The 26,953-nt window shown below is 37.2% G+C and overlaps 4 protein-coding genes across 6 annotated transcripts in view; 3 read left to right on the forward strand and 1 right to left on the reverse strand.

Moving 5' to 3' along the window:
* LOC100177087 (dedicator of cytokinesis protein 9-like) overlaps positions 1 to 20,601 on the forward strand; it is a 24,795-nt gene extending 4,194 nt beyond the window's left edge. Inside the window, exons 5-25 of one of the 2 annotated variants that reach the window (XM_026837538.1) lie at positions 1,512 to 1,665; positions 1,885 to 2,012; positions 2,279 to 2,460; positions 2,582 to 2,638; positions 3,779 to 3,888; positions 4,191 to 4,312; positions 4,698 to 4,835; positions 5,151 to 5,336; positions 5,831 to 5,944; positions 14,121 to 14,336; positions 14,651 to 14,708; positions 15,323 to 15,433; positions 15,805 to 15,914; positions 16,091 to 16,213; positions 16,641 to 16,796; positions 17,118 to 17,222; positions 17,543 to 17,753; positions 18,041 to 18,231; positions 18,608 to 18,708; positions 19,005 to 19,143; positions 19,642 to 20,601. In XM_026837538.1, coding sequence (XP_026693339.1) covers positions 1,512 to 1,665; positions 1,885 to 2,012; positions 2,279 to 2,460; positions 2,582 to 2,638; positions 3,779 to 3,888; positions 4,191 to 4,312; positions 4,698 to 4,835; positions 5,151 to 5,336; positions 5,831 to 5,944; positions 14,121 to 14,336; positions 14,651 to 14,708; positions 15,323 to 15,433; positions 15,805 to 15,914; positions 16,091 to 16,213; positions 16,641 to 16,796; positions 17,118 to 17,222; positions 17,543 to 17,753; positions 18,041 to 18,231; positions 18,608 to 18,708; positions 19,005 to 19,143; positions 19,642 to 19,776 — 2,847 coding nt within the window. In that variant the 3' untranslated portion in view covers positions 19,777 to 20,601. The remainder of the gene's footprint in view (positions 1 to 1,511; positions 1,666 to 1,884; positions 2,013 to 2,278; positions 2,461 to 2,581; positions 2,639 to 3,778; positions 3,889 to 4,190; positions 4,313 to 4,697; positions 4,836 to 5,150; positions 5,337 to 5,830; positions 5,945 to 14,120; positions 14,337 to 14,650; positions 14,709 to 15,322; positions 15,434 to 15,804; positions 15,915 to 16,090; positions 16,214 to 16,640; positions 16,797 to 17,117; positions 17,223 to 17,542; positions 17,754 to 18,040; positions 18,232 to 18,607; positions 18,709 to 19,004; positions 19,144 to 19,641) is intronic. The other variant, XM_009863825.3, reaches the window with a different exon arrangement.
* LOC100176279 lies at positions 7,204 to 10,914 on the reverse strand. Its single transcript, XM_002125682.5, has 3 exons — positions 10,713 to 10,914; positions 9,462 to 9,702; positions 7,204 to 8,538 (listed from the first exon to the last, which is right to left on the reverse strand). The coding sequence occupies exons 1-3, from the start codon at positions 10,845 to 10,847 to the stop codon at positions 8,018 to 8,020; spliced, it is 897 nt and encodes a 298-aa protein (XP_002125718.2). The 5' UTR covers positions 10,848 to 10,914; the 3' UTR covers positions 7,204 to 8,017.
* Positions 20,602 to 21,163: 562 nt separating the features above from the next.
* On the forward strand, positions 21,164 to 25,386 carry LOC100178599 (glycogenin-1). 2 transcript variants are annotated; one of them, XM_026838037.1, is made up of 7 exons: positions 21,164 to 21,733; positions 22,173 to 22,347; positions 22,631 to 22,793; positions 23,178 to 23,304; positions 23,654 to 23,757; positions 24,033 to 24,121; positions 24,906 to 25,386. In XM_026838037.1, exons 1-7 carry the CDS (start codon positions 21,591 to 21,593, stop codon positions 25,125 to 25,127), a joined length of 1,023 nt encoding a protein of 340 aa, XP_026693838.1. In that variant the 5' UTR covers positions 21,164 to 21,590; the 3' UTR covers positions 25,128 to 25,386. The 2 variants fall into 2 exon arrangements, with proteins under 2 accessions (XP_026693838.1, XP_026693843.1); XM_026838042.1 differs by having other exon boundaries at positions 24,033 to 24,070.
* A 724-nt stretch (positions 25,387 to 26,110) lies between these two features.
* Positions 26,111 to 26,953, forward strand: part of LOC113475032 — a 2,341-nt gene continuing 1,498 nt past the window's right edge. The window contains exon 1 of the mRNA XM_026838432.1: positions 26,111 to 26,211. The gene's annotated coding sequence lies outside the window, so the exon portion shown is untranslated. The remainder of the gene's footprint in view (positions 26,212 to 26,953) is intronic.

A 26,953-nucleotide genomic window follows, 5' to 3' on the forward strand; every position in this document is an offset into this window, starting at 1 on the left:
GTCGTCAACACCAGAGTCGCATCGCTACTCTCTACCTCCCCTACCTGCGCATATTGCTCGATAATGTGGGGAGGTTGGTGGTGGATGCCGAGATTCCTGTGAAGAATAGTGCCCACGTAAGTTACTATGTGTATTAAGTGCCCACGTAAGTTACTATGTGTATTAAGTGCCCATGTAAGTTACTATATGTGTATTAAGTGCCCATGTAAGTTACTATGTGTGTATTAAGTGCCCATGTAAGTTACTATGTGTATTAAGTGCCCACGTAAGTTACTATGTGTATTAAGTGCCCATGTAAGTTACTATGTGTGTATTAAGTGCCCATGTAAGTTACTATATGTATTTAGTGCGCCATGTACAGTTACTATGTGTGTATTAAGTGCCCATGTAAGTTACTATGTGTGTATTAAGTGCCCATGTAAGTTACTATGTGTGTATTAAGTGCCCATGTAAGTTACTATGTGTATTAAGTGCCCATGTAAGTTACAATGTGTATTAAGTGCCCATGTAAGTTACTATGTGTATTAAGTGCCCATGTAAGTTGCTATGTGTGTATTAAGTGCCCATGTAAGTTGCTATGTGTGTATTAAGTGCCCATGTAAGTTACTATGTGTGTATTAAGTGCCCATGTAAGTTACTATGTGTGTATTAAGTGCCCATGTAAGTTACTATGTGTGTATTAAGTGCCCATGTAAGTTACTATGTGTGTATTAAGTGCCCATGTAAGTTACTATGTGTGTATTAAGTGCCCATGTAAGTTACTATGTGTATTAAGTGCCCATGTAAGTTACAATGTGTATTAAGTGCCCATGTAAGTTACTATGTGTATTAAGTGCCCATGTAAGTTGCTATGTGTGTATTAAGTGCCCATGTAAGTTGCTATGTGTGTATTAAGTGCCCATGTAAGTTACTATGTGTGTATTAAGTGCCCATGTAAGTTACTATATGTGTATTAAGTGCCCATGTAAGTTACTATGTGTGTATTAAGTGCCCATGTAAGTTACTATGTGTATTAAGTGCCCATGTAAGTTACTATATGTGTATTAAGTGCCCATGTAAGTTACTATAGTGTATTAAGTGCCCATGTAAGTTACTATGTGTATTAAGTGCCCATGTAAGTAGATTGGTTTTTTATTATTATTCGTGTATTGGTTCTTATTAACATCGTTCTGTTACTTACCAGGCATAATGTAATATAGACTTTGTAATATAGATTCCCCCGTTTAAAAATCTTAGTTGTATCCCATTATTTTGCCCGTTAATTTGTCCAATAGAAGTACCTAGGCTCATGTTTCACAAATTTTTATTTAAAAGCTTTATCAGCGTTTATATTGACATTGTTATTGTTTGTATAATTGGAACTTAATGGTTGTACAGTTAGGCACACCATGGTACTTGGGATTTAGGCCAGAGTTGGCCCATTACACAACACTCAGGGTGGCCATGCATACCAATGATCTTACCCAACCTTACTATATTTTCATATTTATTACCCCCATCTTCCCCGGCAGTCTTCCCGAGACGACCTCACCGAATCGTCACCCATGCGCGGAGCTGGCGAGAGTTCCCCTGCTCTCAACAACGTGTTCTCACTCCCCCCCATCGGGGATCGAACCGGGAGCCTACGGGCGAGGTTACCGGATAACTCAGTGATGAGCGCTATATGTAAGTTGGCTGTGGGGTTCATAATAATATCTTGTGTAATGGTATATTTTGCTTAATATATGTTTCATTATAATGTTAACACCAAGTCTGATGACGAGGATAACATTTTGATTGTGGCCACACTCCCTATTTTAATAATTGCTTCTCCTGAGTTGGGGAAAATATAACACTTATAACTACTATATATTATAACCAATGTATTTAATTCCCACCCCATAGCAAACCCAGGCAGTAGTTTACTAACCCGAGGTTCTCGAGGCTCACTAGCTGTGTCCGATAACCAGAACAACACAAACACGCCCCCCCAACCCACTAGTGATAAAGTGACCGATAAACTTGAATTAAAGGTAAGTCTTCATAATTTTTCTTCACTTATATTTGGCTCATTACCCCGGTACCCAGGATGCTACAACCCGTTAGTGACCACTGGGTTACAGCAATGTATGTTAAGCCTCTTGCCCAAAGTCCCTTTTTGCTAAACGGAACATAAAAACTTTCTTTCACTATATTTGAAAAACAACATTTTTTTAAAGAACAAAATATGTTATAGCTAGCAGGTTATGTTTAGACCTCAACCCTCCACCTTACACCCTCCACCTTACACCTTACACAGGCTACTTTGAGCATGGCAAGCGCTACAAGGTTCAGTCCTAATGAGAAGTTCACGGCACCAGAGATACGGAACTTACTCTTATGTTTTATGCATTTGTTGAATAACCTGCCATCAGATGCTTTGCATGGCTTCTGGAAGGATTCAACAACGGACGAACAAATTGATTTCTTTGAAGTTTTGGAGTAAGTTGTGTGGATTGTATTATGTACGGGGTGTAGGGGTTGTTTGTGGTTTAGCAGACATGATAGTAACTTACCCAACCATACATTACACAGTTTGTAACAACTAACATATTTACGACAGAATGTGCATTCACCACTTCAAGTACACGGGGAAGAAACATCAGTTCCAGGGAATCAGGTGAATATGTGTTGTGTTATCAAGCATAATTGTGATGCTATGTGTTGTTACTTTATATAATTATAATGCTGTGGTGTAATGTGTTGGTATTGGCATTAGATGTGTGTATATTATTAGTTGATAATATGTTAGCATGGGATAATGGGCAATGTCACAACTGTGGTTTAGTGGTTGGGCGCCTGCATTGTGACCGAAGGATACCGGGTTCAATGCTCGATACTGCTAGGTGTGTGTGTTTGGCTAAAAACCTTATTGGATCTTGAAGTTCACGGTGGCGTATAGCAAATGCTATCAAATGGCAATGGCAGGTTGTGAAAATATTGTAGTGTAAATGCCACCGAACTTTATATGGTGTATGCGACCAGCAGATAACATTTATGTATTGTTCTTGTATAAGATTCATTTTAATGCATTCTTGTTTTATTGATATGTTTCTGTTCCAACCCACCCACCATTCACATGGTAAGGTCGCTTAAATTATCGATACATGTTAATTGTTGCATGGGGTGTACAACTGCATATACAAGCAATATATACCCCCCTAATTGCTGGGTGTGTACTTACTTAAGCTGCTGTTGCCACGCATGGTATAAATCTGATTAAGCTTTTCCGGCAAATTGTTTTTTTTTTTCAAACCGACATTTCACGTCCTATTTCCCACCAACACAGGGTTGTAACATCCAAAATGAAAAGCTTCATCAGACTTATTAAGCTTACAATGGTGATTGATCATTTTCGATGAATAATTTCATTTCATCCCAATATAGTAATTAACCTGTGGTGTTAACAATTACAATGCCAAACCATGTTTAATCTCCGTTTACTTTATCCTGCGGACGTTTAGACTGTTTGATGTATGTTTTGCACCAACACACACGTTTGAACTTACTATAAAGTTAAACGTGTCACTGGTGAATAATTCCGAGCTTTGAAAGTTTTCATATCAAAATATAATGGACTTGCAGCAACACAATTTAAGTCAAGTTTTTAACAGGCTTCCCAAACATGCTGGCCCCATTTTAAATTACCCAATGCTTTGATATGGCCTTACAGTATAATTATGCATGATATTAAACAAGAAATACTCAATGATACCTCAGTTATATTTGCATACCACCAACTTAACTTAACCCCCCATAGATTTGGTTCATTATCGAAACTGAACAGCAAGTCCAAGACCCTTCCGGTTCGAATCCGTTCATCAACCGCCCACCATTATCTTATGAATCTTGCTGAACCGATGATCACTCGTAAGTTAGTTGTGTAAGGGATACACGGGTCAAGACTCGACGCTGTTACTATTGTGGGCATATTTGTTCTGTAACGCGAACTGCTCCAACCCAGTGGTCACTGATAGGTTGTCCAAATTGTCAGCCATACATAAATAGAGAAAAAACATCCAAAAATAATCAAGTCTTTAATGTGGTCTTCTATACCAAGAGATCCCTTACTTTGCTGCCTGACGTATTGTATTATAAACCTTTTTTGTCTCCTCCATTAAAAAAACGTTAATTTGACCCCAACATGTGAATATATATATCACCTCCAACAGAAGCCTCCCACATGATTGATGAGAAGGAACTTGTAAGATTAACATTACTTGAAGCAAATCTTTCAACTGAAGTTGGGCTTATTGTGCTTGATATGCTTGCTGAGTTTCAAAGGCAGTTTAAGGTGAAACATAAACGACCATCTTATGGGATCCAGGGTGCTGTTTGTGCCATATGGCATTTTATATTACTTATATTTGGTGCAAAATAACGGATTTATCCGTTTTTACTAATTAACCTTAGGTGTACCCAGAATATTCCCATAGGATATAAATCTACAGCATACTCACCAATGTTAGACTCCTATAGTTATAACCTGTATTTCCAGTCATAAATAAACGTTATATAGTAAGGATAGAAACAACATGATATTTAACTGCTGTTATTATAATCTTTATATTGACACTAAATAGCAGTTTTAGTTTCCTTTTACCCCAATGTCAGCCTAATCTTGAACACCAGATACCCCGCCATGCCCCCCATATAACTATCGTTGTTAATATTAATAGAAACAACTTACAAGCAAGGAAGGCGACAACCGGTTGATGAACAAATTATTCGGAGCAATGTTGTTGTTCCTACAAGTCAGTCAATCGGAGACAGTTCTTAAAAATGCGTTTGCGTCGTTCAGATTATTGCTATGCAAGGTGTGTATGAGGTGACTTCACTATATAGTTGATCTTGTTTGTGTATTTGTACGTAACAGACCAACTATATTTAAGTGTAAGCCCTTCCTAACATCAAACATTGTATAACTTGAATTCTGCTGTTTAAAGTTCATAAAAGCCCTTTTGATTGTGGGTTTAGTATCCGGGTTAAATTGACAAAATACATGGATTAATTTTTCTGTGTTCTAATATTATATGGGACAATATATACAGTTATTTTATCTTTTTACATACCTTCTATTATTTAAAAAAAATTTTAAATTTATGTTTGATTATATTTGTTGTTGATTTCAGTTCCCAAGCGTATTATTCCGAGGTTCAGCTGACTTGTGTGCGTCACTTATTTATTACTCGTTGAAATGTTGTAACTCCCAACTTGCATCCCTGAGATCGGAGGCGTGTGCGTTGTTGTATTTACTTATGAGGAAGAATTACGATGAGGGGAGACCTAAGAAAAACTTTGTGCGATCGCATTTGCAGGTGGGGTGTTAGAATATAAATTCTGTTCTATAAGAGTGAGGTCCTAAGTGAGGCACACCTGAGACCTGGGATGTAGGTCTATTACCCCAACACCCAGATCTAGACCCCACTGAAGCAGTTTATAGACACTCAATAATATAAATTCTGTTCTATAAGGGTGAGGTCTTCAGTGGTGCACACCCTAGACCTGGGATGTAGGTCTATTACCCCAACACCCAGGGTGTTACCATCTAGACCACACTGAGGCAGTTTATAGATAATAAAGATTCTGTTAAACTGTGTCCACCAATCTGTATTACATATCCCTCATTTACTAATAACCCAACAGTAGCACCTCGTTATAACATTCTAGTTTTGGCCTAAAATTCCAATCCCAGACAAGTTTCGGCCTAAATCCTAGGATCTGGAACCCTGGCAAGTCTCACCATAGAACCTCACCCTTATAGAATATTGAAACCTCATAATCCTAACACACCACCCATATTAACCCCCAGATGATCAAGTCAGTGTCCCAGTTAATAAGTGAAGAAGTTGGAATCGGGAGCTCAAGGTTTCAAAACTCGCTGTCGGTGATCAACACGTATGCTATCAGTGATAAAGGAATGCAGGTGCGTATATGTGTGGCTTTATATAAGGGTTATATATAAGGTAGTATATGTACTGCCAATAACAGGTGTGTATATACTGTATATAGGGATGCAAGTACGTGGGTTGGGTTATATGGGGTTGGGTGTATTTTCCTTGTGTTTATACAAGGTATTATGTATTGTCTATAAAATATAAATTGCAAAGAGTAAATTGCAATATTTTTATGTGCATATTATATGGTGGATATAGGCTGTAAAAACAAGGTGTACCATGTATACTGTATATAGGAGTTTGAATGTGTCGCATTATTTAAATAGGGAACATATTACACTGTTATGTATTGCTTATAATGTATTAGTAGCAATACTTATATTGCAATGGTTTGTGCATATTGTTTAGTAGTATCTGTATTGCTTATGTGTTAATGTACATATGGTAGCTTGCTACATTAATATGAGAGCATATTACTTAGTGTTAATGGTAGATATATTTCAATGCATAAGATGTTGTATACCTATATACATATAGTGTGGTGTATATGTGGTTGTATAGCATACGAAGATCAGGGTTTACATGTTCTTTAAATCAAGGTATATATTATATGAATGTGTATGCTACCCTGTAGTGTGTTATACATGTTCTGTGTATTTATATACGACTCTGCAACTCGTATGTAATTGTATACAATACTCAAAGAAATATAGTTTGATAGTAAGGTGTACGTTTTAATGAGGTAACTTGTTCATGTCCTTGTTGTAGTTTGGGCTTACACCTCTCATAGCAAGGAACTTGTTTACATGTGGTATTCAGGTACACAGTTGTTGTGTTGCTTAAAGTATTAAGTATGTAGTTTTGTAAAGAGATTTCTACATTCAGTTTCAGTTGTTGAATTATGAGCTGTTGATATAAGTATATTGTAGCTTGTAGATATCATAGACCTTGTGCCCGCTTATGAGCTACCATGTATGTAACTTTGTAGGTGATTGAATCCTCATTATTGTGTATTTGTGCAAACTATGTAAAGCAAGATGCTGGTATGTAGTGTTTCATGGTGGTATATACATCATATATACAGCAGTTGGTCATTATATTGTATTGATATTATTATTGATTGCAGTTATTTCCCATAAATACTTCATCAACCCAATTGACATCTGCCGTTTATAATTCCCCATGCAATTATGTTCATTTGGGTTGTAAAATTACCAATACAGCATGAAATACCAACCATGCTAAAACTACTGATACCAAACGTTGCCTTTGTTTTATTAACACAATGTCAAGAGAATTTCAAATTTATTCGAAAACAATAAAAGTGTTGAAAAATATTCAGTTTAAACAATGCAGTCACTTTATGCTGTAATCCCATAAGTTGGTCCCAAATTAGTTTAGTGTATATGGTGCATTTTTAAATGCAAAAAATAATATACATAAACCATAATATTCAGTTTTAAAATAATTAAGTCAACGATTTATTTCATTTGTTTTTCATTTTATATTGCAGTTTAATGCAAATTAGGGAGTGAAAATTCATGAGATGTTACAGTATATAAAATTTAATAAAAAAATAATTTTCAAATAAATTTCTGTGGTGTAAAGTTTAGGAACCTTGGATTCAATAAAGGAATAATATTAACTTTCGATATTTAGGATTGTTTTAATTATAAAGCAAGGCGTTTATGAAAGCAATATTAAGTTATATGGACTGTTGTAAGCATTGGATATTATTCACTAGAAATACTTGTTGTTGTTCATATTTCATTAAAACATCTTTAAAGTACCGTGTACATAAGCAGACAGGACAACATATATACCTTTGGTAGTAAAATATAATACAAACTTAATATAAGAAACTTTTGGGAAGATAAAGTAATTAAAGAGGTGGAAAATCTTGCTTTTAAATACTTGTAGTTTAACTGGGTGAGGTCCTACAGCGAGGCATGCCATGGGACCTCAGGTTTAGACCACAGTTGGCCAATTACAACAACACAATACTGAATACAAAATGACGCCAATTTTTTCCCAAAAGTTTCAGTTCTTAAATCAAATCTCGTCTTCATATGCTGGGTGTTTATGGAAGATAAGTGTCGACATCAACCAGGCGATAATACAATGTTTGCAGTTCTGTAGTTATTATTGTTAATATTCTCATCTGAATGTTGCACAGTAGCTTTATACAAAGCTTTAAGCGGAGAATCATCCTCCACCCTTCGTTGTTTCTTACCACCCACGCAATCTGACTTTCCGATCAAACGAGCGAAACTACCCGACCGAAAAACCTTCTTATTCCTTCTATCTGAAGTGTCCATTGTGTTAAACCTTGATGTATGGGAGGGGGAAAGATATTGGAAGTCCTTCCTTACTTCACCATCCACCAACACAGGTGGTGTCAATATCACTTTATGTGAAGTGTTGACTGTAGCGCACCTCTCCCTCGTTGGAGACACCGGAGGTTTGGTGTCATTTACATCCAATGTCTTTATATTTTCATCCTTCTGGTGTGTTGAGTTATTATGATTGGAATCTTCGCTTGCTTTCCTTGATCCTTTGCTTGACATAAAAACCTCGCTGTCCAAACTCCCGGTGTCCGAATCAAATCTACCGTCTTTAGAACCTGGGAGAAGAAATTGTTGTTTAAAATTTTCTTTGTTTGTTTATGTTTTAGGTATAATCTATTAATAATGAAATGTTATCTTTCTTAAACAAAAGATATTTTTAAAGTAGGGACGAACATGAAATGTTCATATACATTGCTAGCATTTAAATAAAATTGTTGCATCAACTTTTCCTCAAGCAAGTCCACACTAAAGCTGTGCCACCATTGTTATCTATGCGGCAACACCCATGTGTTTGGATAATGGGACAACCCTGACCTAGATCTAAAGTCTCATTCTATTCCCCCCTAGTTATAACTATACCCAAAAACCTCGGCACATCTTATGCTCACTGTCAAGTATTTTTTAATAAATAATCACAAAACTCTTGCCCTGCATCTTTACATACGGTGACACCAACTCTAATCCATAAGAGTGAGGTTCTATACTACACCATTCCACCCAGAGATTTAAACCAGAGATGACCCGTTACCCCAAACACAATCATTCACCCAACAAATGAAGTTCACACATCAACACAACTTGATGAAGAATCTTTATTTCCAAGCACACAAAAGGACACAAATACATGACATGCATAACCACATTATAACAACCACAGTATACAAATATCCTTGAAGGTAAAACTAAGTGATATGATTGCTAACAAACAAATGAAGGTAAAACAATAGGAATGTACCAATGGTGAGCCAGGGGGTTTGGCAGTGAATATAAACATGCTACATTACCCTTGTTATGTACAATGAATATAATAAGTTACTACCATGATATTTAAAGGAACAACAAGATACCTGGCACTATAGGACCTCGCCCTTACAGAATACAACACATAAACTTTATACAAAACACTCCATATCTTTGACACTGACCATGGCTTACAATGTAAACTAAACCTAACAACCAAAAAGTTCCAAACAAGAACCTGTTGCTTTCCTTTCAACGAGGGGGGATTTTTGAAGATGGGAGCGTGAAAACTTCTTCTTCAGACTTGCTTGTGCGCTCCTTAGCGTGTTGAGCCCCGATGCCGAGATTCCTCTCTTCATCTTCTTGGAGGAAGTACTAGACGCACTAAGGGTGGGGCTGTGGCTTCTTGGGGGGGTGAGGGTGACTTGGTCCTCGGATAGTGTTGCCCCGTTCGGGATAAATTGTCGCAGTCGTTGTTTCTGTGGGTGAAAGTTTAACATTAATCTTTGTTTATCTATTTAAACGTGGTAAATAACAAACATATATCAAAGTCTAAACCCAGGTCAAATAAAGTGAAGATTTTTGTTGCTTGAGGTTTAATAAAATTTATATTTAATAGTTTCACAAAGTGTCAACAAAACAATAACGTTGAATTGGTTGCACCACTTTACCAGATTCTCCCATAATTTGTCATCATATTTCAACAAACTTTCCGAAAGGTGTTTTCCCCTATTATTGTGCGTGATTGTGATGTCATAGCATCTATTATTAGCTCATAATGTGGCACGCGGAAGTCAATTGTTCCAAGCTTTCATATTAAGACCTCATAAAGAAAAATGATAAAATCTATTGTTTATAACAAAGCCCTTTGTTCTTTATCATTGTGACGTAACATGCATGTTATACATGGTGAATATGTATAAACATGCGCAAAAATATGACCATAAACATTCTTGTGTTCTGCAATAATATGTTATGGTATCCAAACATATATTGAACCATAAGTTGATTTGCTTTGCTTTTATAAAACCAGACTATTTATTATGTTGTTCAATATTCATTTAAATTGCATAATGCTTGGTTTTATGTATGTTAGAACCCTTGTCTTTATCACATATCACTATGCATGTATAATAACAGCAGGTCATGTAATCAATAAACCACCATAGACCCATATGTTACAACAAGCAGCTTTATAGATACATTATATATCCCTTATACAAACAACCCCATACACCTAATGCATGGGATTACACTTAAGTACAACAGCAGCTGCAACTTCCATGTAGCTTTTAATAATTGATTACTTTCCTATACAACGTCGCAGTGGCGAGTTGCGCCTTGCCTAAAAAACAATTCTCAAAAAGTTGCGTACGTGGTTACTTGTAGGCGGGCACGAGGTGTATGAAACACCCGTGTTATAACGATTGTCGTTGCCCCGCTACTAAACAATAAACAAATTACATCCATATATCCATACATCACATACCTGTTCTTCAAACGTAGTAATCATTTCATCATATTCCCTCCCTAACTCATCCAAACTGACACCGACACCGTCCCCAAAGTTTAACAACAACGATCCTCTCCATGCTTTGGTTTCCTTTGACTCAACTTTGTCCATGATTTATTTTCAAAACTTAGCCGATACCGTAACACATCATGTGAATCTATAACAACAACGTTATACACTATGTATACACCAAGCTATTAAAGCATAACATAACGTTTTATTTATTTCTTCTAATACGTAGCGAAGATCAAATTAATCAAAACAACCACACCAGAAGGGAATTAGCTGCAAAACGACAGTCGTTAAAACACGTTGCCGTTAAAAAGTATAAAATAAAATGCCCCATAAACCCATAACACACATTGTACATTCGCTACATACATGTATGACATACGTCAATACAGAATCACTAATCTCAAACAACATTTACACCCGAATGACTTCATCAACAGCGTCTCAATTAAGCCACGTAATAACAGAACAACAAACGCTGTTGCGAATAATTCTTTGTTCCACCGAACACTTAAACCTTAAATGGCGGTGCGTTGCAAATTCTGCTAAAAACTCGGAACTTAGTGTAGTCTAACACAGGATAAGTCTAGACCGGCCTAGGATGAGTAATCTCTTCTAGCGTTCGAACTTCTACTACATAAGTAACTTTTGCGATTCTTAGAGAAGCGCTGCATTCGGCTGAACGTGTGAAACCGAATAAACGGCAACTTTTATAAATTAACCTCATACACCACAGTTATCGCACTCCATATAAGTAAATCACCCACGTATAAAATTACGCGATATCGTGACGCTATTCTATTGTTCTATATCACGTAACAATAAAAACGCGATACACGCGATTTTCGAACTCCAATTTTGGTTTGGAAAATTATTGTGACGTAACACACGATAACTGTGACGTAACAGCCTAAATAATTATTACGTCACATTCACATTGTTACTTAACAACATAAATACAATTAAGTTTGTTTGTTAATGTAACTGTTCTCGAAGACATTGACTGTGACGTCATAGTGACTCATTGTTTTATCACAATATGTATTTGTCACGTTTATTCAATTGTGACGTCATATATAGATCAACCCGCTTTAACAGCAATAGTAGAACGATACTCTGTTATACAACCGCACTTTTATATAATATGCACATTAAACTGTCCACAACACGCAGTATATACATCACATGTATACTACACTTTATAAACATAACATATATATCACATGCACCACACATACCGCTTTAAAATTTAACATAAACAAAATAAACAATAAACGTCACCAATACAAAAACAGGTATAACGTAACACATGCATATTATGCGTGTACAACTAAAGTATTAATTAACACATCTGTACAAAGGTTTCTCTTTTTTCTCTTTGAATTTTTCTGCTGACTTTTAACAATGACCTGTGCTTGACCTGATTAAGTTTGTGACAAAACAATCCACTTTATGACGTATATTGTAATCCTTATTCATGAACTATGGTAACCTTTCACACCGTGTTTCTGGTATTCCCAAATAACGAATTTATTTAATGCTGTTCTCATAACCACACAAAATACATAAGTACCATACAATTTAATCAAGCACTTAAATCCACCACTATGCACATTGAAGTTCCAATTATAACAACCGTAGTAAACAAGTATATACGGTGTATTTACCATCGTGTTTGCTTATATTGTATATTTGTCCATTATAACTATGTATGTATGTAATACTTCACCGTTTAATACAAGGATCCGTTGTATTGTTCGTAGCCGAATGTACTTGCGTTACAATACGCAGTACAACGTATACTTACACCATAGCAATTTCATAACCCACGTCTCCACTATATATTGTATTTCATACACTTTCCTTTAAATCAGTAACGCGCTATACCATATAAGACGTTATTGTATACATTGTATGACGTAACAATCAATACAGTGACATCACTAATGATACCTTGCAATACACTTATAGTTTCTATATTATAAACAACACTACATAACATATACTACACCGTCCACACAGCATCACACTGACTATACAGTATATACTGTTATAACTTTGCTGCACTCAATACTTTCCACCTGTTACTTAACCTCCGTCCCCATGTGAATAATTCATACAACTCAGCAGCACACAAGCTACATTTGAATACCAACGTACATACGAAGCTTCTCTTCCTTGTATCAGTTTACCGAATGTACATTATCTTAACGCTGATGCATGATACTGGTGATTAATACGCGTTTACGCGGCCTCGTATGCACGCCTATATATATGTGGCTGCGTGAAAGAACAAACACAAAAGCCTACGCTTTGAAACGCTAGATTTCCTGGTTGGCTGTTTGAACGCAACTAACACCGCGGAGCAGCTCGCTTCAAACCGACAAGGAAACACACAATCCACTGCATTGCTACCTAGTAATTTCACACCTCTGTAATTCTCCATAAGGTCAACGTCCATTATGACCGAAGAAACGACTTTATTTGCGCACAGTTTCAATCATTTCTCCCAAACACCAAGATAATACGCCACAGCAATAAATCAATCTTTTTTCTCAAATCGATTTCACTTTCTATTTATTTGCGTCGCCACTACCACGAGTGTGGAACTCACACGTTACTAAACTTCGTGATGGAGAAGTCACCATTATTTTCCGTATACGGTTTGCGTGGAAATATCCCGTGAGAATAACGTGATGCTAAAATATTATTCTGACATTTAATTCAACTTTATAAATATAGAAACTCTGTTTACCAATTATTTCTTGCTTAACTTATGAAAACAAAACATGCAATGTCAGAAACTAATGGACAAAATCTTTCTACACACATTTTTATGTATAAATTCAATTTATATTCAAAACTTTGTTTAAAATGTTTGCAACGTTGTTTGTAACGTAATTACCAAGTCTCCACTTGTGTATCGGTGTGTAATTATATCATAGATTGAATATAATATACATTTATTTTAAATTAACCGTTTGAACATTAAGTTGTAACAGGTGTTTTAATACCGCATATAGAGGCTCGGCTTTGGTATGCGATCAAATGGCTTTTTAATCTATTTGTGTCTTAATTATATAAGAATTTTGAAAGTTTTCACATTTATAAATATTTATCTTATTTTATACATCAATTTAAAAGGAATGAAACCCGTATGTTAAGTCTACATTGAGGCATTATATTTTAAACAGGTGTTTTGTTGCCACTTTACAGCCTTGTCTTTGTATGAGGTTTATTTATTTAAGTGTCACTCATTTACTATGTTACCACCATTCACATCTTATACATCCCCATTCCTGTATATTAAACACACAATGTTACATATATACCAAAATACCATTATCCACATAACCCCCATCTAACTTACAGAGTTCCACCTTCCCTGTTGAGGTTAAAGAACTCACAAAGAAGATCCGCACCGTGTTGATGGCGACAGCCGCCATGAAAGAGCACAAGGACGACCCTGAGATGTTGGTTGACCTTCAGTGTAGTTTGGCAAAGTCGTATGCGGAGAATCCGGAGTTGAGGAAAACGTGGTTGGAGTCCATGGCTCGCGTGCACAAGAAGAATGGGAACTACTCGGAGGTGGGGGGGGGGTGTATGTGTGCATAAGATGCTGCAGCATGCGTGTTTATTGTATTTATTATATAGCTATATACATATACATTGTATAGAATTATACTTGTATGAACATACCGTATGTTCTGTTTGGATGAGAGCTTGCAGTGAGGCATGCCATCAGTAACTATTAATGATTAATATAAGAAGATGCTGACCAATAAATATTACTGGTTTATAAGTTCAATACCTTTATTAATAGTGGCCTGCTTACTATGTTCCCGATGATATTCATGATACCAGTTTATGAACCCACTTTAATTCATATATCCCATATATAGGTTGCCATGTGTTATGTTCATATCGCTGCGTTGGTCGCCGAGTATTTGAAACGGAAAGGTAAGAGCTTTGGTTTTGTGTTATATACGTTTGGTATGTGTTACGTATTTTGTCGTCATACAAAGCTAAGTAAACGACAATCGCTGTCTTAAACTTCCGTTAAATAATCCAGCTGTAGCGTAAATTCACAAAACCGATGTTAAATTTCACGCACAGAAGTAGCAAAAATACACGACTTTAAATATTTTTGTTTAAACTACGTCATATTCGTCATCAATGCAGCATTATGCGTCACTATTGCTGCATTGTCCATTGTATTATACATTGTAACTACATTGTTACGACACGATTTGTAACAATTTACAATGGCTTTCCTGGAACATCGTCTGCTTACAACATGTTATTGAATCACATTTATCGGGAATTATTCCAAATATAGAAGTTATGTTCGGTTATATTAACTACATGATGAATGTATTTGCGGGAATTAAAATCGTTTTAATCAAGATTTAGTCAACTTTGGTAAACTAAACCCACAGTTAAACTGACTCGGTGCAACCTAAGTGTGGGGGGAAAAATCACAAAATGAATTTTCTGCGCTATATTGACATTGGTCAACACTGATAAGTTATTCTGGTATTTAATCGTCGCTTTATGACGTCATAAACCTCTAGAACAGCGTGATCGTGACCAGAGCATCGCGTCGATGCAGACAGGGTTGTCAACTGCGTTTATAACTAAAGTATTCGGGGGTTCGAACCATGATAATGACGTCATACCCGGAAGTGAGTTGTGTGGGAATATTTGATCGCACGTGGGCGCTAATGAGCTGATTTAAAGTTTGGGTGAAAAGTTTAAAATTAAACGTAATTTCGGATGATTCGACCGCCAGTAATTTGCGGGTTCCCATATTTCATATCTAATGAAAACAAGCATTTGCATAGCATGCAAACTATGTAAGAAGTAGTTTCAATATTTTGGTTGCTGTTTACGTAATTTGAAATTGATTGCACGAAAAATAAGCTTCAAACTTAATTGCAATAATTTGTTTGCGACTTTTAAATACATTATATATCTATAAAGTACGCAGGGTGTTGGGTGAAATTCCCGTGTAAACCACACCACCCCACTTAAATACAAACACACAATACACCAGGTATGCTGGCCAAAGGATGCGCGTTGTTCCGCATGATCTCACCCAACGTGGAGAAAGAAGAGTTGGCGATGAAGGAAGATAGTGGGATGCAGGACGTTCCTTATAACGAGGTGTGGAACTAATATGTTCATGCGTGGGTTTAACAGCCACACTTATTGTTTAATTATTTTCCTCAAGTAGTTTTCCACATTAACGACCGTCGTCCTCGTCTATGCAGCTTACAATGCAATATATACACGTGTAGTTAATACATACAGCATTACAGTATAACGTGTAATACACACAGGACATGCTGATAGACATGCTTCATACATGCGTTGAAACTTTGCAACAAGCCGAACGTTACGAGTTGTTGGCCACAATATTCGCCATGATTACCCCTTACTATGAGAAGCGGAGGGATTATGAGGTAATTATGACGTATCGTGTTGTGACGTAATGTGTTGTGACGTAATGTGTTGTGACGTAATGTGTTGTGACGTAACGTGTTGTGACGTAACGTGTTGTGACGTAACGTGTTGTGACGTAACGTGTTGTGACGTAATGTGTTGTGACGTAACGTCTTTGTGACGTAACGTCTTTGTGACGTTATGTGTTATGACGTATAGCGTGTGTGTGACGTAACGTGTTGTGACGTTACGTGTGGTTGACGTAATGTGTTTGTAACTTGGCGTATTGTGACGTAATGTGTTGGTGACTTAGCGTGTTTGTGACGTAACGTGTTTGTGACGTTACGTGTATGACGTAACGTGTTGGTGACGTAGTATGTTAGTGACATTATTAGTGTAATGTATATATGAGGTACCAGGGTCGTATCTAACCCCCCTCACCAACAGAGTTTAGTAAATGTATACGACACCATGAAGCGAGGTTATGAGAAAGTACTCGAAGTCAATCGTAATGGAAAGAGATTGCTTGGCAAGTTCTTCAGGGTCGCGTTGTATGGACAATCTCACTTTGAAGAGGAAGACGGGAAACAATATATTTATAAGGTACGTTATTCTTATGCGTAATATGGGAGTGTTTTACATGGATGAGGTGTAAGCTTAACCAACAGCATTAAGCATCGGGTTTCAGCTACAATTGGCTCATTACCCCACAGTTTGAGGTAAGGGACAGCTCTATAAATGTATTTCTTCTTGATCGTAATACGTAACTCTATTCTATATAAGTGAGGTTAAATGGCAAGCCAGGGTAACTAACATTTTGACCAGAGTTGTCCCATTACCACACTCCCAATTTAAATTTGTGTACTGCCGTGTTCATATCCATGCCTGCACCTTGTTAATACCAACCCCCCCCCAAACCCCCAGGAACCCAAGCTCACCCAGCTATCGGAGATATCCCAACGACTACAAGCAACCTATGGAAGCAAGTACGGGAGTGAAAATGTGAGGCTTATACAAGAATCTGGGAAGGTGAGAATTAATGTAACTTGTTTATAACACAGCTGTTTTGTTTCAAATTAATTATCCTCGCATGGCGGGGTAACGACAGTCGTTATAACACAGGTGTTCTGTTTCATACACCTTGTGCCTGCTTACAAGTTACCATGTATGTAACTTTGTAGGTGATTGTTTTTATGTATGGCTGACAATTTAGATGACCCATTAGTGACCACTGGGTTTAAGCAATTACTTTTGTGTCTTGCCCAAGGACACATACACCCACAATGTACTATTATCACGGCAGCAAATGTTATTCGAATATTAGTTTCAAACACAACCCCATATACCAGGTCAACACCAAGGAATTGGACAGCAAGTTAGCTTACATACAAGTAACCTACGTGCAACCTTACTTTGATGAACATGAACGTGAACAACGTACAACATATTTTGAACAACAACATAATGTTCGTAACTTTGTGTTCGAAACTCCCTTCACCCCTGGAGGGCGAGCAAGAGGGGATATTGAGGAACAATGGAAGCGGAAGACAATACTTACAAGTAAGTGTTACGTAATATGTATTTGTTATGTCATAGTAAATGTTTCGTTGCTCTTTCAACAAAAGTGAGCGCTGCCTTATACTACATACATACTAGCAAGTTCTGCGCAAGTTTAAAAGTTGTTTGTAGTAGTACGGTTATCTCTCCTAAAAATAATGTTCCAGCATAAAAATTAAACCATCTTTATTTAATGTAATCGACTAACACAGACCTAAACGTCAGGTTATATTAACTTTCTCCATTAATTACCTGTACACTGCCCCCATATAATCCCCTCCACCCCCCAGCCTCCCATAGCTTCCCTTACGTGAAGAAACGAATTCCTGTGATGTCAATGAGAAGTTTCGAGCTTAAACCAATCGAGGTAGCCCTGGATGAGATGACGTCAAAATGTAACGAACTTGAGCAACTAATCACGGCTGAAAGAGTGGATTTGAAGAAATTGCAACTAAGGTTGCAAGGATCAGTTAACGTGCAGGTGAGGGGGTGTTGGAACGCAGATACAATGTAGCTATGTTTATATTGGTATGTTGTTTGTATCATTTATGTTGTTTGTATCATTTATGTTGTTTGTACATGAAACCCTTGCAATATTTGAAACACAGACTGGTCCGCAGCCATCTCCCTTATTTAACGAATCCAAATCGTTCTATTGCGCTTTGGTGACAATGTATCACCAATTACTCAGTTACATACGTGGTAACAATGTGTTTGGGATCAACGCATATGTTTACACATTATGAAAACTGTAATATAAGCATCAATGCCCCCACACAATCAGTAATAGTAATAAGTATCAACCACCAATATATGTGGACACCATATGTCCCACACTACCCACCATCCACCACCAGGTAAACGCCGGCCCACTTGCTTACGCCAAAGCTTTCTTGGAAGACAGCAAGGTTCAAAACCACGCGGCGAACACGATTGAGCTTTTACGTGGGGTGTTTCGGTGAGTATATAATTATACTGCGAGGGTATCTTGCTTTTGTATATGGAGGTATTGTGGCATTACTTACAGCTTTAATTACAAAGCCATAGTTTATAAGGGTTGCTGTATGTTCCCATGCTCTGCCAAATATAGTATTTAAGTGTAAAATTTGCTGTTTAAATATTCGAGTGTTACCTGGCCATTATAGACATTTACCAAAAGTAGCATTTTCAAGACTTTGTGTGTTTTTTTTTTACAACAAGGTTGTTGCTATTCCTTCTCTCCTTCCCTAACGTTAACCATATATTGAATTACAGTCGATTCGTTGATCTTTGTGGACGAGCGCTTTATATAAACGAACAACTTATAACGAGCAACCAACAAGTATATCATGAGTCGCTACAGGAATGCTACTTGAGGACGGCTGCTGAATTGTCACAAATACTCCATGAACAAGTATGTAACATTATGTGTACGTTGCAATGCATTGGCTATATTTAATGGGGTAGCATAGAGTATCTCATAGGTCACTAAGTTCAAGGCTGGACGCTGCTACCATTGTGGGCGTATGTGTTCTTGGACAGGATAATTAACGCAATGTGGTCACTAATGGGTTGTCCAAATTATCAGCCATACATAAAAAAAATGAAAAAATCCAAAAAAATAATCACCCACAAAGTAACATACATGGTAACTCATAAGCTGGCACGAGGTGTTAAACCCAAGTTATAACGACTGTCGTTTTCCGGCCACGCGAGGATAAAGTAAGTTACATTCATTCATTACATTCATAGATACGTTGCAACCTGTAAGCGGGCATGAAGTGTGTGAAACAGAACACCCATGTTATAACGACTGCCTCACCACGCGAGGATAAATAAGTTAGTTACATCCACTTGGGAAGACACATGTATATGTTGTATAAACCTTGCAAGTAACCCCTTCCCCCCACAGTTACTGGGCGAGGACGAAGATTCGTTCAGCGTAACAACAGGTGGTTATGATGCGGATGTGATGTCATCAATAAGTGGTAACGTGACCCCACGTCGTAGTGTAGCAGGTTCAGTGTCGGATGCTTCAAATGCTTGAGGGTTGGAGGTTTATGCTAAGTAAAGCTGAAATATAGCAATGTTGTTATAAATGTAACTGTTTAACCAGCTTATAAAGTGTATTAAAGCAATAACGAACATAACAGCAATGCTATAGAGCTTCAACTGCGCTAAGTTGTGTCACTCCATAAGAATCTTCTAAAGGCTTCAAATGAAGACTAAGTTTTTGAAGGCTGCGTTATTTTCTGAACAAGTTTACCCGTTTTATCGTTTCAAGGCACAGTTTGTGTAATATGAAGCAATTATTGTAATTGTTGTTTTTTAATTGCGCTTATCGTTAATTTAGACGGTTCTTATTTTACCAAATTTCTTATCATTCATCTCCCAACAGTAGTTTATATTTCAACATTACATCATATCAGCAAAACATAATCCCCTGCATCAAGTTACATTGTGCCAAGCCCACATCACAATAAGAGATGCAACATTAGACATATATACACAGCTGACACATATGGGATATTATTATTGTGTTTTTATGATTTTATTTACGTCTAGTTCCTGCTGCGTTCGTCATGTTTTACACTCGCATTCATAGCATCACTATTTAATTATTGAAATTTAGAAGCAAATTTTCCAAATGCTAAAGTTACATCTTCAATAATGTAAATAATAGAGTGCTTGGTGTTTAAACATCGAATGCAGGTTTTTCATTGTGTTTTATCCTCACTGTATAAACGGAATCATGTCTCGTCCAGGTCACAATGTTTGTTGTCGCATTATTACGTCATAACTGCAGTAACTTGGCGCACTTACACAGTAACCCAATGTTAACAAATTAAACCTAATCAATTTTAAATAAAATGAATTTGTTGCATGGCAGACGATAGCTTAGTTACAATGCAGTCAAAGGCAGACTGTTTCTAGTCCATTGCAATATTCTATATGGGTAAGGTTCTACGACGGGACACTGCATAATTGGCCCATTACCACAACATTGTATTCAAACATTCTATATGAGTGAGGTCATGTCGTGGACCTGACATTCCGGCCAAGTTTTCCCCAATAGTTTCTTAAGCGGTTACCACAAGCATAGTCGTGCAGGGAATCACTTACTCTACAGTAGTAATAAAATAACAGGTAAAATAAATTTTTTTTATGGATGAAGGGGCCACGAGTGTTTAGTGTCTCTAAAACCATGACACTCTTACATTAGAAAGCAGATTAGGTAAAACGGGCAAACGGTACAGATTATTAAAAACATATTGCTTTAAAAGTGGCAAATATTCAGGTAAATATATTGCCACGAAAGCCAGTATAACATGTCTATGAAATCACCGATGGGTGACTGTGAGATGAAAAAGGCGCCAAGTAAAAGATTTGGCGCCAACTTAACACGCATGATTGAGTTCAAGGTTAAGTAAAGTTCAGGTGGTTTGATTTTGAAATTATAGCTCGCAGGTGGGCATGTGTTGTGCAATGTACGTGTAAGTGCATACCAGCAGCATATATGTGTTTATGTGGACCTAGTAATCGTATATTAATGAAAACGACGATTAAGTCGTAAAAATGACTTACAATAACAGGATATGACAATTTAAAACGTGAAATCAACGTTTTAATTATTTTATCAGCTCATGTTTATTACATGGGTTGTTTTTTTAGTAAGGAATAAATTACGAAACTGGAAGATGTTTAAAGTACAGCGTCGTCCATTTAAGCGGCGGTTTTAAACCACGTTCGTGTGTGACGTTACTTTAGCAGCATTTCTTGCAAGCTATTGTTGACACTACCTTCATATTACATAACATTATCTCATTTCTAAGCAGTTAGTTTTATTTATTTGGTTTAATTATGGCACGCGAGGCCTTCGTCACGTTAGCTACAAACGATCGTTATTGCGAAGGTGCATTAGTTGTTGCACAATCTCTAAGACGACACAAGACACGAAGGGAAATCGTTGTCTTAATCACTCCACAAGTATCAACAATTTGCAGGTGGGATTTTGGTCACAATTTATAAGACCTTGTGTTATTTACAAGCTATACATTTTATGTAAAGTATAAAAAAAAATTCTAAATGTAAATTACCTGAATATTGCAACTTAGCAACATCTTACACAAAATGATCATTTATTTATTAAGTGTTTGCGAACTTTTTAACTAAATGGCCTATAACGCCTTCATTGGTGTTTAAATTACGATTTGCAGACGTAAGGCTGTCACCCCTTGTAGGCAAGACATCACAATTGCATCTCCGTGGTTGCTCATGGTTGTGCAAATTGTCAGCAATACACATATCTACATATTAATTAAAACAACATAAAAAAGAATAAACGGCAAAACGGCGATGGTTAAAACACGCTGTAGATAAAAATGTATATAGTTTTGCTTAACGGCTTAGCGAAATCATTCACTTTTCCCCTTTTATTCCAAGGTCTCGGCTTTCTGTTTTATTCGACCATGTTATTGTGGTTGACGTATTAGACAGCAACGACGAGGCTCACCTTGCGTTGCTACATCGACCTGAACTTGGTGTAACTTTCACTAAGTTACATTGCTGGCGATTGGTGCAATACACAAAGTGTGTCTTCTTGGATGCCGACACCTTGGTATGGTTTTGGTTTTGGTTTGGTTGAGTTTTTCTAAAGAACTTCTAGTTTTGAAAATTCCCACGAAACCTTTGTTTTGCTATTATCCATATTAACCTCCAAACCTGGGTTGCCAAGATCTGCTTTGGAACCTGGAATTTTCTGCATTAATCAGTAAACATTACAACCAAATTTGATTTATAAGAAAAGGCATGTAACCACCCCTCCCCCTGAAATTTTTCAAAGTTAGCGCCATACCTTTATAACCCCCACTCAACAATGCAAACCCTTTCCACCTCAACAGGTGTTGACAAATGTTGACGAATTGTTCGAGCGCAACGAACTATCGGCTTCCCCTGACGCTGGGTGGCCAGATATGTTCAACTCTGGTGTGTTTGTGTTCACACCTTCTATGGAAACTTATAATGATCTAATCAAACTTGCCGATACTGATGGTAGCTTTGATGGTAAGTTTGTGTTGTGTTCTATATGGGTGAGGTCTTCAGTGAGACACACCTGAGACCTGGGATGTAGGTATATTACCCCAACACCCAGAGGCACTGGCTAAAACATCACAAAATATTAAATTTACACTATTTGTTGCTCTTTGAAGTTATGCAATGCTAATATCTGCATACTATTTCATTTATAAACTCTTGATTAAGTTGATATAATATCCAAACTGTTAATCTCTCTGAAGAACTAAATTATAACATAAATAGTTATGCACGTGCCGTATATACAAGTACCTACCATTCTCATATTGTTACTTCCACTTTTGCTTTGCTAAGAACATGTTTATATGTTTATGTTAATTTAATTGAACCCCCCCCCCCCCCCACATTATACAGGCGGGGACCAGGGGTTACTGAATTCTTATTTCTCGGAATGGTCGACATCTGACACAAGCAAAAGGTTGCCCTTCTTATACAACATGCATTCAACAGCAACTTATACATATTCACCTGCGTTTGCCCAGTAAGATGTTTATTATTTCTTGAATAAAATAATACTCAGGTTATTGCTTGTTCTGATCAAAGTAAAAATGTTATTGTGTTAAAGGTTGCTTGAATTGGAAATAAAAATTGTGGTCGAGGAAAAATAATTGGTTTCATATTATGTAAACATCTGCGCATATTATTGTTATTGATTGCTCACATAGTAAAATTTTTAACTTATTCTAAATGGGTTTTAAGGAATAAAACGTAGGATTTAGGCCGTGTTTGCCAATTAACGCAATATACACAAACACATGAATACAGAACGTAGGTTATAAACTTATGAGTGTTTGATTATTTTTTTCTACATTTAAAAAAGTTATTTCCAGGTATGGCAAAGATACAAAGATAGTTCATTTCATTGGGTTCGTAAAACCATGGAACCACAAATATGATGAGAAAACCGGGGAAGTCACGCAAGTTGAAGGACCAGGTGGTTGTTTGGAAATAAGTTGCAACAATTCTGGTTTAAAAATACTTACATATTTTAAATTTGTTTAGATTAAGAAATTTTATATACAGCAGTATTTGTGCCACTAACACAGAGAGTTTTATTGGTTGCCCAATTTAGTTTACTTATTTGAAGCAAGATACATCATAAAGTTGTATTGCTTACAATATATTTGGAATACATTTGAATATACACGTATTTCGACTCTTGTTAATATGGTATTGTTTTGCATAAATAACCCTTATATTTCGACCCAGGCATCCATGAAGAAACATTGGTGAAACAATGGTGGAAGGTATGGGCCGAGGTGCAGGGTTTGGAGGGAATGAGGAAAACAACAACAGTTGTAATACTTTGTTTATTTAAAATACGGAGGCTTGTTTAAGTGTGTTTAAGGGTTATGTAGAAGAAACCATATTGCTTGTTTGGAAATTGCCAAAATATGTCTGGTACTCTAGCTCGGTTGTTTGGTGCTTGCATCGTAACCAAATGATACCTGGTTCGATGCCGGTAGTTGTATGTGTCCTTGGGCAAGACACTTAACTGCTATTGTTCCAACCCAGTGTTACTAATGAGTTGTAACACAATGGGTGGGTAATAAGCCAACTCTAGTCTAAATCCCATGTGTTGTGACGTATTTCTATTAAGGAATAGAATGTGCATATATAATGTTGGGGTAATGGGCCAACTCTGGTCTAAATCCCTGATCCCATGACATGCCTCACTGTAGGACCTCACCCATATAGAATAGAATGTGCATGTACAATGTTGGGATAATAAGCCAACTCTGGTCTAAATCCCTGATCCCATGACATGCCTCACTGTAGGACCTCACCCATATAGAATAGAATGTGCATGTACAATGTTGGGGTAATGGGCCAACTCTGGCTCAAATCCCAGGTCTCATGGCGTGCCTCACTGTAGGACCTCACCCATATAGAATAGAATGTGCATATACAATGTTGGGGTAATGGACCAACTCTGGCTCAAATCCCAGGTCTCATGGCGTGCCTCACTGTAGGCCCTTACCCATATAGAAGTATGAGGCTATGCATACACCTTGTGTCTCTGGTGAATTAGGGCCACCAACATTATAACAAAACAACCATGTCACCTCCCATGCAATGCAGGAATATAAAGGTGCCGAGAATCCCCCTAATTATGGCGGGCAGCCTGACAGCGTGCATGAGGTAAAGAAAGAAGCGCAGTTGAAACTGGAATCACAGAAACAACATCTTCAACAATGGCAATCATCAAATGTAGATTACGCTGGTGCCGATAGCTTTGATCACATACAAGCTAAGCTCGATACAGTGTTACAACTGGACGACACGGTGAATAAGAAGTCTTAACATATTGTCAACCAATGAAATAATATATATTGCACATTATAATCAGTTCAATTACGTTGTTCCTAATCAGTTGCAATCATGGTATGTTATCGGATCCATACAAGAAGTTCATTAATTTATTGTTGCATGTTTGTTGTTGCGTGACAGCGCTTGTTTACGTCACAATGTATTTGTGGTTCGTAACCAGCATGGCTTTTTGTGCTTGTGCAATTATTGAGTAGTTCTCTCGTGAAACACAACAGCAACTGCACTAATGGCCCATTGTTGTAATTATTGTTAAGGTTATGAGTTGTGAGATTTGAGGTTTTAAACTGAAGTTTCAAAAATAGTGTTTCAATTTGGTAATATTGCGACCATACAAACTGTATTATACACTGAACTGATCTGCTATAGCAGGTGAAATGTTGGGCTTTAATCTCAAAAAATTATGTTGCTGGAATATAGTTCTGTAAAATGAACTGTCGCAAAACATTTGATGTTTAATTAAAACAACCAGATTAAAAATGAATATAAAACACTATTTTTGAAACATTTTAGACCACTAATTTATTTTGAATTAATTCCGTTTGCAAGGCCAGGTTAAGCATTGCTTTCTTGAACATTTGTGTTTATAGTTAGAGTAGCAACCTAACATTTGTGTTTGTTGTTTAGTAACTAAATCAGTCAGTAACAGCCATGTATTATAATGGGGCAAGATGGTTTATGTTTTTTATTCGCTTTTATTGTCCCATTTGGTGGTAAACAAACTATATTTTTAAATTATATAACCGTATCCTCACAACTCCCATAGCCCGTTGTTAATCATTTAAAACACGGTTAGGTAATATGGGATATTATGTGCTAACGGTGTCCCATCTTACCCCACAGTACTATATAGCAGATTCAAACCAAAACACTTTCACCAGACATACGTTACACACCAAGCATGTGATATCACTTTGTTATGTTTTACCAAGTATGCAGTATAGTTATTTATGTATAGGAGGACGAGGTGAATGAAACTGCCGACTTGCCTCCCCCGGATTCGAACCTGGAATCATCAGACGTTGGTTCTAATGAAACGACGCTGGACGAATCAACGAATGTAAGCATTTATATGTCGTATGTTTGCTGCGATTGTGGGCGTATATGTGGCTTTGGTCTCCAACCCAGCAGTGATTATAATGGGTTGTACACATTATCAGCCATACATAAACACAATCACCAACAAAGTTCCATACGTGGTAACTTGTAAGCGGGCACGAGGTGTGTGAAACAGAACACCCGTGTTATAACGACTGTTGTTGCCCCGCCATGCGAGGATAAATAAGTCACATACGTGGTAACTTGTAAGCGGGCATGAGGTGTATAAAACAGAACACCCGTGTTATAACGACTGTTGTTGCCCGCCATGCGAGGATAAATAAGTTACATACGTGGTAACTTGTAAGCGAGCACGAGGTGTATGAAACAGAACACTCGTGTTATAACGGCTGTCGTTGCCCCACCATGCGAGGATAAATAAGTTACATACGTGGTAACTTGTAAGCGAGCACGAGGTGTATGAAACAGAACACTCGTGTTATAACGGCTGTCGTTGCCCCACCATGCGAGGATAAATAAGTTACATACGTGGTAACTCGTAAGCGGGCACGAGGTGTATGAAACAGAACACCTGTGTTATAACGACTGTCGTTGCCCCGCCATGCGAGGATAAATAAGTTACATACGTGGTAACTTGTAAGCGGGCATGAGGTGTATGAAACAGAACACCCGTGTTATAACGACTGTTGTTGCCCGCCATGCGAGGATAAATAAGTTACATACGTGGTAACTTGTAAGCGAGC

The sequence above is a fragment of the Ciona intestinalis genome, chromosome 1 (assembly GCF_000224145.3).
Source record: "Ciona intestinalis chromosome 1, KH, whole genome shotgun sequence".
Taxonomy (NCBI): domain Eukaryota; kingdom Metazoa; phylum Chordata; class Ascidiacea; order Phlebobranchia; family Cionidae; genus Ciona; species Ciona intestinalis.